This window comes from Ovis canadensis, chromosome 15 (assembly GCF_042477335.2).
Source record: "Ovis canadensis isolate MfBH-ARS-UI-01 breed Bighorn chromosome 15, ARS-UI_OviCan_v2, whole genome shotgun sequence".
Classification (NCBI taxonomy): Eukaryota; Metazoa; Chordata; class Mammalia; order Artiodactyla; family Bovidae; genus Ovis; species Ovis canadensis.
The window spans coordinates 42,545,517-42,559,895 of NC_091259.1; the positions used below are offsets into that span (position 1 = coordinate 42,545,517).

Here is a 14,379-nt window from a genome sequence, read left to right on the forward strand (position 1 = left end):
ATGGGAACCACTTAATAATAAGTGGAATGAGTGCTATTTCTATAGCAGAGCCCAGAGGAGGGAGTAATTACTTCTGAACTGGCCGGGCTACTTAATAGCTATGTGCTTTTATTCAAGGTATTTAACCATTCGATTCCTCAGGTAATGTATCAAATGAAGATATAATGAGTTAATTCCCATGAAGTGTCTACATGGGATTTAGCAGTCATAGATGTTAGCAGTCCTTTCCCTTCGCCTCTTCTGCTGTCTTCCTCCTTCCCAAGAATGAATGGTGAGAGTTACCCCGAACCAAGGGGACAGTGTGAGCTGGGTGTGATGAGGAGTAGGGCGATACAATGTCTGGGATCTGATGAGGCTGGCATGCAAGTATCTGTGGATGATTCAACTGGAAGAGAGGCCAGAGAACCACTCTAGGTCTAGACCATGGAGGATTTTCAATGCCAGACAAGGAGTGTGGGTTTGGGTGACACGGAGACAGCTGATCCATGTACACTTTCAGAAGAGCATCTTGGCAGAGTAGGGAGAGGCTGAGAAGGAGAGGGACACTACAGAAGCTGCTGCAGAATTCCAGGCAAGAGTTAAGGCCAGAACTAAGACCACTTCTCTGACTCCCTTAGTGTAGTGGGGCCTGTGGTTTTCTTGTTATGGAAACATTGGTTTGAGTGGCAGTTTATCCCATGTAGCCCATCAATTTTAATATTCTGAGATTATGTTCAGCCTCTTGACCTCAAGGCTGATCCACCCATGCATCTCTGCCCATGTAACTGCGCTCATTGTATTGCCTATGAGATAAGCATATACTTGAGTCTTCCTGTGTGTGGACACCAATGGCTTACACAGAGCATCTGTAGAACATGCTGAAGTATGAAATAGTCTTATTGCAGGGGAAACTTTATGAAGAAAAGCCTAATATTTAAAATAATTTACAACAATGAAAATTAATATAAAGACATATTTTCCAAAGGCTTTATAATATAAAAAGAGTTGGGATATCACAGGAGATGGAGGTAACATTTATTGAACTATGTCTAAGTATTGAGTTGGCAAAAAAAAAAAAAATTCATGCAGGTTTTTCCATAACGTCTTATAGGAAGCCTGCACAAACTTCTTGGCCAACCCAGTATCAGGAGTGGGGTTGGATGCTTTGGTATACTTGATCTTATGGAATCTCTGCAATCTTGTGATGCAGGTATTAGGATATACACTGAAGAAATGAAAGATTAAAGGTGAAATCCCTAGGCCTAAGGTCAGGTAATTTAGCAAGTATCAGATTTAGGGCCAGATTCTTAATCTCCATGAGCCTCAACTGTCTCATCTGTTTTCACTGCTTTTACTTCTTTGATCAGTTCCCCTGTATGAAACCAGTGCACTGCCCACAGTCCTGCTATGATCTCCCGTGCCTGGGGTCCCGCGGTCCAGCAGGCCACTGCTGTCGAGCCAGGCTCTGAGCTCCCGGGGCTGCAGCCAACCCTGCTGAACCACTTGCCTCACGTGGGCTCCCATCATCCACTCCCCTGCTTAGCCACCTTCCTTCCTTCAGCTTTTGAACTGAATGATTCAGGAAGGAAGACTGTGCTTTTTTACTTCGTGTATGTGTGTGTGTGTGTCAGCCATGTCCGACACTTTGCAACCCCATGGACTATAGCCCAACCAGGCTCCCCTGTCCGTGGGATTTCCCAGGCAAGAATACTGGAGTGAGTTGCCATTTCCTCCTCCAGGGGATCTTCTTAACCCAGGAATTGAACCCGTGTCTCCTGCATTGGCAGGTGGATTCATTACCATCGAGCCACCTGGGAAGCCTACTTTTTACTTTACTTTTCTCTTTTTCTTGTTTGTTTGTTTTGATTGAAGTATAACTTAAACACAGTAAAATATGCAGATCTTAAGTGTTCAACTCAATGAAACTTTACATTTGTAAATACCTATGTAATCACCCAAATTAGGCACCTCAGCACCTCAGCAAAGCATCCCTCTTGACCTTTCTCAGATACGCCTACCCCAAGATTACCACTGCTCTACACTTCCACCATAGATTAGTTTTGCTTATTTATATTTTTTAACTTTTTATTTTGAAATATCAAATTTATAGAAAAGTTGCAAGAATAAAGAACTCTCCAAATCCGTCACCCAGACACAGCATGTTTTAACATTTTACCACATTTGTGTGCATTTATGTGTGTGTGTCTCTCTCTTTTCTAAAAACTTAACATTGATAGAACACTGTTGTCTAATCTACGGAGCATCTTCATATTTCTCCAGTTGTCTCAATGACATCTTTTATGACAATTTTTCACTTTGATGTAGGATCCAATCCAGGATCATATATTGCATTTAGCTGTCATGTCTTTTAGCTTCCTTTAATCTGGAATAGCTTTTCTTATCTTTTATGACATCGATTTTTTTTTTTAAGAGCACAGGACAGTTGTTTAGTACAATGACCCTCAATTTGGTTCTATCTGATTTCATTAGGCACTTTCAGCAGGAATAGTAAGTAAGTGATATTTCTTTAATGTATCACATGAAGAGGCAACTGATATTGATTTATGCCATTGTCAGTGATGCTTAGTGAGGTGACGTCTGCCTCCTTTACTATAAAGCTACCATTTCTCCTTTCTTCGTAATTAAGAAGTAATCTGTGAAGAGATACTATGTGAGTCAGTGAAGTGAGACTATGTAAATATCCTGTTCCTCTTCATACTTTGGCTCAATAGTTTTAACATCTATTAATGTTTCTTGCCTGAATTCACCATTATATTGCAAAAAATTATTTTCTTGATAAAAAAATTATTATTACTTTTACATTTATAATTTTCTACACTTTACTATAAGGGAGAGCTTTCCTTGCTCCCTTATTTATTTATTGTTCATAACTATAGTATATACTTAGGATTCTTTCTTGTATTTAATGAGCTATAATATATTATCATTATTCATTTTGATGCCCCAATTTTCTCTGACTTAGCCAGTGGGGGATCCTTCAAGCTTCTATATCCTTTTGACATATCCCTGTCATTCTCTGATCACTTCTTTTCTTCTTGGCACAAATAGATGTTCCAGGCTCAAACTGTTCTTTCCCAGTCTCAACCCTGGAATCAGCCATTCCTTCAGGGAGCTCCGATTCTTCTTAAACAGTATTAAAAAAAAAAACAAAATCGGTACATCAAGTGACCTCACTGCTGCTGGGGTGTCATTGCTTCTAGACAATTTCATATTGGTTTAACTCAACCTCTGTGTGTGTACATGTAGAAAACTGTGAGTTCATACTGATATGTCTAATTCTAACCTTATATCCACAGAGTTCCTCTTCGCCTTCTCTCATTACATATTTGTGTTTTCTTTATCTACTGTGAAAACTCTAGCTCCCAAGAACGTTCATATATTTCATGTGCACAGTCCTAAAATATATACAAAATACTTTCAGAATTAATACATGCATACTGCTATGGGAAAAAAATGAATCCACTAAGTAGAGTAAGGGTATTTTTAACAGTTCTTTTTGTTTTTAAACAGACTTTATTTAGTCAAAGTACTGGGCTGAAAAGTTACTAGGACTGGTTCTTTTTCCCCTCTTCAGAACAATTATATTATTTATTTGAAATAAATTTGCCTGTTTTTGAGCTTCATGTAGATAGTGTCTTACAATATTTACTCTTCTGTGTCTGGTGTCTTTTGTTCACTATTATTCTTGAAGATTTATCCATTTTTTGAATAGCAGTAGGGTTTTTACCCCCCCCCAAAGTTATAAAGTATTCTGATTATACTATACTTTATTCATTCTATTGATGATGAATATTTGGGTAATTTTATGTTTTTATTTATTATGAATAAAGCAGCTGTGAACATTCTTATACATGTCTTTTGATGGAAGTAAGTAACCATTTATTTTGGGTACTTGAGTCTCCTGGTGTGTGTGTCTGTGTGTATTTACTTTTAGCAGATACTGCCAAACAACTTTTCAGTGCAGTTGAGTTTATATTCCTGCTAGCCACGTAAGAGATTTCCAGTTGTTCCACATCCTCATCAGCATTTGGTATTGGCAGTCTTTATAAATTACAGCCTGTCTTGGCTGTTAGGCAAAGGGTTCAGTTTTTTGGAGAAGCATGCTGGCCTGACTCTGTTAATTACCTGTCTCTGAGGTTAGGTGCTCAGCTCACGTAGTTGTATCTTGTTTTCATGGGCACAAGTAACTTCCTGGTGTTGCCTTTACTGAAATTCAGATGCATTGTTGTGTTTGGCACTTTTAGTCTACAAGGATCAGAGATACTCTCAGGTTACTTTAGTATGGGCATAAGTACTGGAAACAGGTGAAGCAAATGCCTTATAAAAGAACAACTGGGAAGTCACTTAACACACAAGATAGCTCAAAAATATAGACTTTCTTACACTGTCAGCAGTAAGATCTAGAAATCTCACATTCCAGTGACTTAGCTACTCTTCTTTAGTTTGCTCCTATTGCTTCTGACTGTTCTGACTGTAGCTCCTCTTTATATTAACCTTTCTTGTGTCTATTTTTTCCGGTTACCGCTCCAGCTACCAACAAGACGACTTATACCATACAACATTTTTCAGGCAGAATTTTCACATTAAGCCACTGCACAGACTGTGGCCAATCTCTGCGTTAACCTTCTCTGTACAGGTATCCATCAATAGCCCATTCACACCAATTATACCACAGTGCACATAGTATCAACATAGCAACTTAGGAGAAAGGAATTTTCTTTGAGTGCACTATGGGAAAAGCAAGCATTCTGAGTGGCTGGCTGGCTAGTTTAATTGTGTATATTATATTCTAATTAACTAGACATTTCTCAAGTCCTCTCCTTATCTGGCAGTGAGTAATTTTTGAAAAAAGGAAATGAACTGTTCATAGTGAACATATGCCAGTTCCAAGTGCTTATAGTTTCCTTTATATGTTCTCCAAATTGTATATTTTATATGTTTTGGAGAGATGTCTACAGAACACGGTCAAACTCAAAGTGAATTCTATTCTGTAGAAGTTGGGATAGGGTGTGAAAGGGTTTTAGGATGTATGAGATTCACTTGTTTGTTACCATCCCATCCTAAAGTTGAGGGAACTGAAATCCAGAGAGGTGAAGAGATTTGCCCAAGGTCCTATGACAACGAGGTGGCAAGGCAAGGACTCAAAATCTAGATCTTCTGGTTCCAAGCTCTTCCCACTACCCTACACTGCCTGGGGAGATATGCCCTACCCCCACACCCAAATTATTAACAGTAGAAAGGAGGTTTGACAAAAGCCAACTTTAGCCAAGGCAAGTGGTAGGATTTGAGAGAAGACAGATCTTTTAAGGGCTGAGATGATCTGGGAGACTTCCTCCAGGCAGTGAGTTTTGAACTGGGCCTTGTAAAGTTGGTAGGTTCAGAATGGTATGGAGAAGGGAGAATGGTGCAAATAATGGTGCAAAAGAGGGAAAACACAGAGATTTCCCAGGGACAGAGAAGAGACTTGTGTTGCCGGGTTAATGTAGGAAAGGAGTGAGAGATCAAGTGTGGCAGGAAGTTGGAGGCTTTGAGACTATGACAACTTAAAAAATTTCTTTTTAAATCAGACCATGAGAGGACGGCGAGAAGAAAGCTTGAGAGGCAGCTCTCAAAAGCTCCCAAGTTGGAGTGGAAAGGACTGAACTAAGATAGTAGCAGCTAAAAAAATCAAGACACGGAGAAGGCAGAATTAACAGGCTCTTGAGACAGAGTAGGAGAGAGACAAAGGAGTCAGAGAGCTGTTAGTCTCTTGAGAGTTTGAGCCTTAATGCCGGGGGGCAGTCTGGAACCAGAAGAGGGGCAGGATGTGTAGCGGGTAAAGCTCACAGGCTTTGGATCAAGGCTCACCTAGTAAATAGCCCAGTGTGACTTATTTAACTTCTCTAAGTGTGTTTGCTGACCTGTTAGAAGATTGATCCCCACTTCTAAGAGTAGCTGGGAGGATGCAGGTTTGCGAGTAAAGTGAAATTCCATAATATCACACATTTGGCACCCAGGCACTTAACAAATTTTAGCTCTCTTCCTCCCCGCCCCAACCTCTCCATTTGAGAAGGAAGTAGGACCTAGTTTAAGGTTCATTGTCTTAGGTATCAGTCAGTCAGTTCAGTCGTTCAGTCGTGTCCAACTCTGCGATCCCATGGACTGCAGCACCCCAGGCTTCCCTGTCCATCACCAACTCCCAGAGCTTGCTCAAACTCATGTCCATCAAGACGGTGGTGCCATCCAACCGTCTCATCCTTTGTCGTCCCCTTCTCCTCCTGCCTTCAATATTTCCCAGCACCAGGGTCTTGTCCAATGAGTCAGTTCTTTGCATTAGGTGGCCTATTCTTAGGTATAGATTGTGCAAAAGGAGGGAGAATGGATACATGTATATGTATGGCTGAGTCCCTTGGCTGTTCACCTGAAACTATCACAACATTGTTGGTCGGCTGTATCCTGATACAAAACAAAAAGTTCAAAAGAAAAACAATAGTAAATCTATTTAAAAAACGAAAGAAAGAAAAATAGGCTTTGCAGGGTGCACGCGTTCTTCCTTCCCTGGATTTTGAGGTGGATGACAAGCTGAAACCCCTGGCCCCAGAGGTCTCATTTTTTTTTTTTTTTTTGGCCTCCTTTGACATCTAGGCTTCAGTCAAAAGTTGACGCCCCCCCAAAGGGAGTCAGAGGTGTCTTTGTAAGGGTAGGTGCTTCCAGAAACAAGCAACCGCGCTGCCGCTCTGCTGTCACCAAGGACCACCTATGAAGCTTTTTCAGAGTCGAGTGGTAAAACGCCTTTGACTGACAGGACTGCAGTTTGCTGTAAAACATGCCCAGCCTCCCAGCCTGCTTTTCTAACAGGCTGGGAAATTCTGGCTTCTCTCCCTTGAGTTCTATGCAGGTGGCAGCTGGGTTAGGGCAGAATTTAGCAAAGGCTGCGCTGAGGCGCCCATTCCCTTCCCTGTTAACCCATTAATCCCAGTCGGCGCGAGGCTGCCGTTCTGGAGCTGCTTGCCAGTCTGTTCTTTCTCCGGACCGGGGGGCGCTGGCCAAGGACCTGCGGTGAAGTCGGGCAGCTGAGGCTGAATCGCCAAAGCTCTCTTTCCGCAGAGTACCCTACGGAGTGGACGCCCCGCCCGCTCGCCCGCCCGCCGTCACGTGCGTTCACACGTGCGCCTTGTTGCCATGGCATCGGCCGGCGCCCAGGCCCATTGGCGCGAGGAAGAACCAATCAGTAGGCCTGTCACGCTGCTACGCACCAGGGTGGTCTCTGAGCTGCCACCTCGCCGTTGGGAGGTCCCCGCGCTGAGGATGGTCCCTGGATAGTGACGGGCACCAGCCTCGGCGTTGGTCTGGCCTCTGCCTGGTTTCCCTCATTGGAATCTCAATGCTTCTTTCCCTGCGTCCTGGTCGCACCCTGCTCTACTCTGATTTCCCTGATCAAAGTGTGCGGAGTGGAACAACCTGGTGGCCTTCCCCACGAGGTGATAGCTTCCACAAATCTTTGTTGCCATTTTACAGCCATGTCCCCTGAGAAAAAGCCCTGGACCAGCCCTTGATCGAGGTAAACCTAGATCTACCAGAGGTAGATACTCGTAACCCGAGGCAGATGGCCTTGTAAACCTGGGGCTTTCCCAGCATAAGATTCCTTGATAATTGACACAGGGTTGCCAGATGTGAGAACATGCTACGTGGCACTAGGAAGGGTTTGGACAGTTAACAGGACAGAAATGTTGAAGGAGAATGAGCACAGAATCCAGCACCTCCACCAGCTGTAAGACTCTGATCAGTTACCTCACCTCTCTGAACCCCAATTGTCTCATTTGTAAAGTGGTTGTAACAAAAGAATTTTAGATTTGGTTTCGGTTTAAATGAAATAATATAGGCAAAGCAGTTAGCCAGGTTCTTGGCCATTAGCACTCAATAAGGGCCAGTCAGCAGCTTTTAGAAATGGTACAAGTGTGATGGTGGAAACTAAAGCACTCATACTCAACGTTTGGCAAATATTTTCCTAGTCATCTAATTTCTACTTACGCTTTTAGTTATCCCTTTACTTGGCCCATTAATGTTTCAGCATCTACTGGTAGTGTCTACTACCAGTCAGTTCTTGCCCCAGCCTATCACTGTCCAACTGTATTTAGTGGGATCCTGCCCAGGGGGAGTTGTGGCCTCCTTCATGAGAACTGATAGAGTCCAGCTCCATAGGAGGGATCCTAGGAGATCTTGTCCCCATGGCAGTTGAGGCTTTGGAAATTGTTTTCTGCAGCTCTGCCTCCTCAGGCTGAGTTGCCTGAGCAGAGCAGACCCCTCTAGTGTTTGGACTGAGTGACGGGACAACTTTCCATAAACTCCTCTGTCCCCCACTCCTCACTGTTGGGGGGATGTGCCCCCTGAATCCTGAAGGCCCGAACCAGCAAGCTGAAACCCACCCTGGAACAGTCCTGTGCTCTTGACACCCTCCCTCATCTCTCCTGTCTATTCTTCTAATATCTTTCCCTTCCTGCCTTCATGGTGCATTGCAGTGCCTTTCTGCATTTGGACTGGCATCTCCACACCATCTCCACACCACTACTCACACTGTTTTGGGATCATCTCACATCTCTGGGCCCATCTTTGTCTGGGCCCCTCCATGCCTTGTGCTTGGGCTATGTGGCAGACACGTTACTGGGCAGGCACCCTGCTGGATCTGTGAGAGACGCAGTTCAAAAAGTAAACATCATGCGGTAGGGGCCATGGTGCATGGTGCTGTGGTAACAGCCAGGCTGGAGCAGCTGGCTCGACTTTGAGAAGTCCGAGAAGGCTTTACCTCGAGGTAATGTGGCACTAGTGGTAAGGAACCCACCTGCCAATGCAGAAGACATAAGAGACACAGGTTCAACCCCTGGATTGGGAAGATCCCCTGGAGAAGGAAATGGCAACCCACTCCAGTATTCTTGTCTGGGAAATCCCATGGACAAAGGAGCCTGGCAGACTACAGTCCATGGGGTTGCAAAGAGTCGGACAGGACTGAGCATACAGGCACAACGTAAACAATCATAAAGGATTTTGCTAGATGGAGAGTAGGAGAAAGGGAAGTCAAGTCAAGGAGAACAGCATGTGTTAAAGTCTGAAATCATGTGATATTCTTACAGAAAATGTAGCTAGTGTGAATGGGAAAAGGAATATGTGACTTGGGGTTGAGAGTTCATGAGTAGCAAGGGGGAAAAGGGAGGCCAGAGAGGTGAACAGGGGCCCACTTGCAAGGACCTTGTAAGCTATACCATGTGCCTTAGACTTTGCCCTTCCAATGCTGCAATCCTGTGGAGGGTTTTCTCTAGGGGCGTGATATGTGCAGGGTTATATGTAAGGAAGATGACACTCATGGATGTCAGGGGATGGACTGTGTCATTTGTCCTCTAGCAATTCTGTCAGGCAGATGGGAGGATACTCTTTTCTATCTTGCACTCCTGAGAACACTGAGGCTCCAGGACTAAATACCTTGCCAAAGGTCGGAGAGCCAAAAAGCGGAGGGCTTAGCATTCACCTGGTTCTGACCCTGACTCTCTTTCTCCTGGGCACACTGCCATTGTTAACAGAGTCTTCTAGAAAGCTGGGCAGTGGGTAGATGCTGACAGAGGCAATGTGAAGCAAATGGCCATTGACACAATCTTGTTGAAGGAGTGCAGCGCTGGGATTTTGTGGCCTGTGGCGTTCAGTCTCCTGACCTCTGTGCCAACGCGCAGACAGCAAGAAACAGCAGGGAACTTTGAGCTTCAAGCACTATATTGCCTTGACAAAATCCATTCATCACTGTCTCGCTCATTAATTCACAGCAGCATCTGCTGCCTGATGCTGGCGTTTGTCAGTGACTTGTTTCTGGAACCCCTGGTCTTCACGGCTGGTCAGCTCTGCAGCCTGCAGCCCCAGGGTGAGCCCTGGCAGTCAGAGGCCGGCCCTTTCTGCCTGCATTTATAAAATGAAATAACTTCATTAAAAAAAAAAATAAAGGTAGTGTAACCTGGCAGTATAGAACATGAGCTTGGAGATAGACAAACCTGGCTTTTAGTTTTATGGCTGCCACTTGGTAAGCTAGGAAGTTATGAATATATATGAACCTCAGTTCTCTTTTCTCTAAAATGAGCAAAGTCAAACCTATCTAAAAGATTGCTGTAATGAGTAAGGTGAGATGGTGTTTATAAAGTGTCTTGGCATGACACCTGGCACACATGAGTCCTCAGTGTATGGTGGCTTTAATTTCTAACATTTAAAGAATGTTTGAAAAATAGAGAATTAAAAGAAAAAAAATCTTATAATCTTATCACCATGATACAACTACCTTTATAATTTAATGAATTATTTCCTTCAAATTTTTATCCCTACTACTTCAGAACATGTCAGATTTTATAGAATATTTATTTTATAGTCAAGAGCCTTTTTTTCTAATTTTACTCCTCTGTGGCGAGAACTGCATTATATTTATTTTTCTTATTTTTACTAGATAATTTTTCTGATTATTAAAATTGTGTATAAAATTTAAAGAGCATAGAAAAAAGCAAAGGGAAAACCATACTCATCAGTTCAGTTCAGTTCAGCTGCTCAGTTGTGTCCGATTCTCTGCGACTCTGCGACTCTGCGACCCCATGAACCACAGCACGCCAGGCCTCCCTGTCCATCACTAACTCCTGGAGTCCACCCAAACCCACGTCCATTGTGTCGGTGGTGCCATCCAACCATCTCATCCTCTGTCATCCCCTTCTCCTCCTGCCCTCAATCTTTCCCAGCATCAGGGTTTTTTCAAATGACTCAGCTCTCTGCATCAGGTGGCCAAAGTATTGGAGTTTTAGCTTCAACATCAGTCCCTCCAGTGAACACCCAGGACTGATCTCCTTTAGGATGGACTGGTTGGATCTCCTTGCAGTCCAAGGGACTCTCAAGAGTCTTCTCCAACACTACAGTTCAAAAGCATCAATTCTTCAGTGTTCAGCTTTCTTTATAGTCCAACTCTTACATCCATACATGACCACTGGAAAAACCATAGCCTTGACGAGATGGACCTTTGTTGGCAAAGTAATGTCTCTGCTTTTTAATATGCTGAATAGGTTGGTCATAGCTTTCCTTCCAAGGATCAAACATCTTTTAATTTCATGGCTGCAGTCACCATCTGCAGTGATTTTGGAGCCCCCCAAAATAAAGTCAGCCACTGTTTCCGCTGTTTCCCAATCTATTTGCCATGAAGTGATGGGACTGGATACCATGATCTTAGTTTTCTGAATGTTGAGCTTTAAGCCAACTTTTTCACTCTCCTCTTTCACTTTCATCAAGAGGCTCTTTAGTTCTTCACTTTCTGCCAGAAGGATGGTATCATCTGCATATCTGAGGCTATTGATATTTTTCCCGGCAATCTTGATTCCATCTTGTGTTTCATCCAGCCTAGTGTTTCTCATGATGTACTCTGCATATAAGTTAAATAAGCAGGGTGATAACATATAGCCTTGGCATACTCCTTCCCCAATTTGGAACCAGTCTGTTGTTCCATGTCCAGTTCTAACTGTTGTTTCCTGACCTGCATACAGATTTCTCAAGAAGGTCAGGTGGTCTGGTATTCCCATATCTTTCAGAATTTTCCACAATTTATTGTGATCCACACAGTCAAAGGCTTTGGCATAGTCATACTCATAATGCCCCCCTTATCTTTGTTTTTATCCTTACCCTTACCTTATCCTTACCCTTATCCTTAGCCCAGAGGCTATCACTATTAAATTTTTGGAATAACTCCTTCCAGTCTTTTATTCATGTTTTATTATAGAGTTGAGATTATATTACATATACAATTTTTATGTAGTTTTTCAGTTTATAGGATATCACACATATTTTCCTTTATTGTAAGCATCATTTCCCAAGGCTGCATAATACTTTCCAAGTCATCAGATGGCTCTACTGTAACTTACATAGAATTCTCCTATTGTTAGACATCTAAGTTTGTTCCTAATTCTTCCATCTAAGTAGCTTCCTATGACAAAACCAAGAGAACCGGCCTCAGTATAACCAGGAAGCACATGATGAACTTGTGCTGTGTGTATGGCCTGGGTGAGGCCTAGGGGGACCCCTCAGATAAATCAGATACAGAGCCTGCCTCAAAGGAGCTCAGAGACTAGTCACCCTGGAAATATTTAATATCCAGGTACTTCTTTGCCAGACAGTGTCAGGGACTCCAACTAAACGTGGGTAGCCCTCTTCCCTGCAGAAACTAAGATCCTAGACCCATAGATTTTACAAAGGAAAAAGCCTGAGAAGCCTGGCTGCCCCTTCTCTCTTGAAGTGAAGTGAAAGTCGCTCAGTCATGACCAGCTCTTCGCGACTCCATGGTCTTGGTCCATGGACTTCTCCAGGCTAGAATACTGGAGTGGTAGCCTTTCCCTTCTTCGGGGGATCTTCCCAACCCAGGGATCAAACCCAGGTCTCCTGCATTGCAGGCAGATTCTTTATCAGCTGAGCCACCAGGCCTGCCATACTCAAATGTCTTTTGAGCCTGTTACCTTGACTGTCAGGGGCCTGTGCTAGTTACCCTTGAATATCACTGCCAAGTGGTTTTTCACTGGCAAAGAGTAAGAAGTTACGGCACCAGGACACTGTGAGAATGAGGGACTCAGAGAGGCTCTAGTCTTAATTTGGGCACAAACACACTTCCACTGGCACCTGATGCAAGTTATATTTCCTCCTCCTAAGCCCATTTTCTCCACGTCGTGTGAAAGATCGGACTCGGTGATCTCCAGGGCTCTTCCAGTTGACATTCCATAAGTACCTAAAGCCCTTTTTCTTGCCAGGAGCTAAAGTAAGCATCACAGTAAAGGTCGCAGGATATTCTCCAGAGCTTGGAGTTCCTTTTAATTAGTACCTGGGGGACAATTTATGCTCTTATTTTCCCAGTCACTTCCTTCTGGTAGCATTTGGGACATGCGGAGACTGAGAGGCAAGAAATAGCTCTCACTGGGTGCAGCACTGGATTCAGAACCCCAAATGATTGTCTCTTAGGTATTTCTTCTTTAGGTACTTTGTTCTTTCATTCATTTTCTCTGAGCCCCAGACCTTGTACAGTCCATCTGTGAGTAGTGCAGAGGAGAATGAGGCAGAGCGCTGTCTTCAAGATACACACAGTCTAGTGAGGAAATGGGAAAAAATGTAAAAGACGACAAGATGATTGCTGCAGTGGGGATATATATAAATTGCCTAATGGAAGGAGTGCTTCAGTCAGCTAGAAGAAGTAGCAAGGGAGTATCTGAATGCTTTGGAATTTTAAAGGATGAAAAGAAGTTTTCGAGGTAGGCAGTTCAGGAGAGGCCATGCAGAGCAGAGGAGCAGCATGTGTAAAGGCCCGGAGGTGTGAGAGGACATGTGTTCAGAGAACTGCAGGTGGTTTGTGTGGCTAGAAGGTAGAAGGGAGAGTGAGCAGATGGGCAGAAGTCAAGCATTTTCCCTTGGGCAAGTCTGTTTCCACTGAATTCTTTGCTCATTTTATCATTCCAGGCCAAAGTGATGGACCTTTTAGCTCAGTTTTCCAAAACTGTCATTTGTATTGCCTTATGTTTTCATTTTTTTACAGTAACACATGCTCATTATAGAAAATTAAAAAAATAAAAAAGAGTATAAAGAATAAAGGATTAAAAAAATCACTTATGGTCTCTGCCTACAAGCAAATACATTAACATTGTGGTATTTTTCCATTGAATATTTTTTTTTCACTTTTTATGGAGTTGTGAGTGTATTGTAATTATAGCCTTTTGTTCATTGTGCCCCTTTCTACTTCCTAAAATTGCTCAAAAACTGGATGTTAATATCCTTAAAAATAACTCTGATCATAAAATATAATGGCTTAAATAAATTTTCTATTTATATCTATAATATAACTTATTTTATTTCTTTTTACAGATCTCCTGTGGCTCAGAGCATAATCTGGCGGTGATTCGTAAGTAATTTGTGTCCTGATAACTGCGTTTATTCTGAAACTCATGGGCAGAACTGGAGGACTCTTGGTTAAGCAAAGGGCAAAGTGCGTGTGTGTGTGTGTATGTTGGGGGGAGATTCTGGGAAATGGAAGTGTTTAGTTGACCAAGGCTTTGCTAGAGGCCCTTTCTCTAAAATTTCTATTCATATTATTGAGCATTTAAAAAGGTACCTGAGCTAGCCTCCCTGCTTCAGGAAGAGGCATTTTGGGGGAAATTAAAGATCTTACAGGTTGAGGGCATCATGTGCAGAGAGCCGAACATAGGAGGGGAAGAGGATTGGGCTGCTCCTGGCTCTTGAGTCAGTCCTTTGCGCCGAGTTCTTCCCTCTTGCTTGGCTCTTTCTTTGGAGACGGGTTGGTGGTTGGGGGGGAGGGGGCTTGGCCCACCGCTTTCCTGCCTTGTGTTTCATGGCACTCAGGAA

General features: G+C 43.2%; 1 protein-coding gene across 5 annotated transcripts in view; it reads left to right on the forward strand.

Annotated features, from left to right (window-relative positions):
* SERGEF (secretion regulating guanine nucleotide exchange factor) overlaps nucleotides 1-14,379 on the forward strand; it is a 256,384-nt gene that overhangs the window by 153,059 nt on the left and 88,946 nt on the right. For all 5 annotated transcript variants that reach the window (XR_011445941.1, XM_069554240.1, XM_070289324.1 and 2 more), the window contains one exon: nucleotides 13,882-13,918. Coding sequence is in view for 4 of the 5 variants with exons in the window: in XM_069554240.1 (XP_069410341.1) it covers nucleotides 13,882-13,918 (37 nt within the window). In the remaining variant the exon portion in view is untranslated. The remainder of the gene's footprint in view (nucleotides 1-13,881; nucleotides 13,919-14,379) is intronic.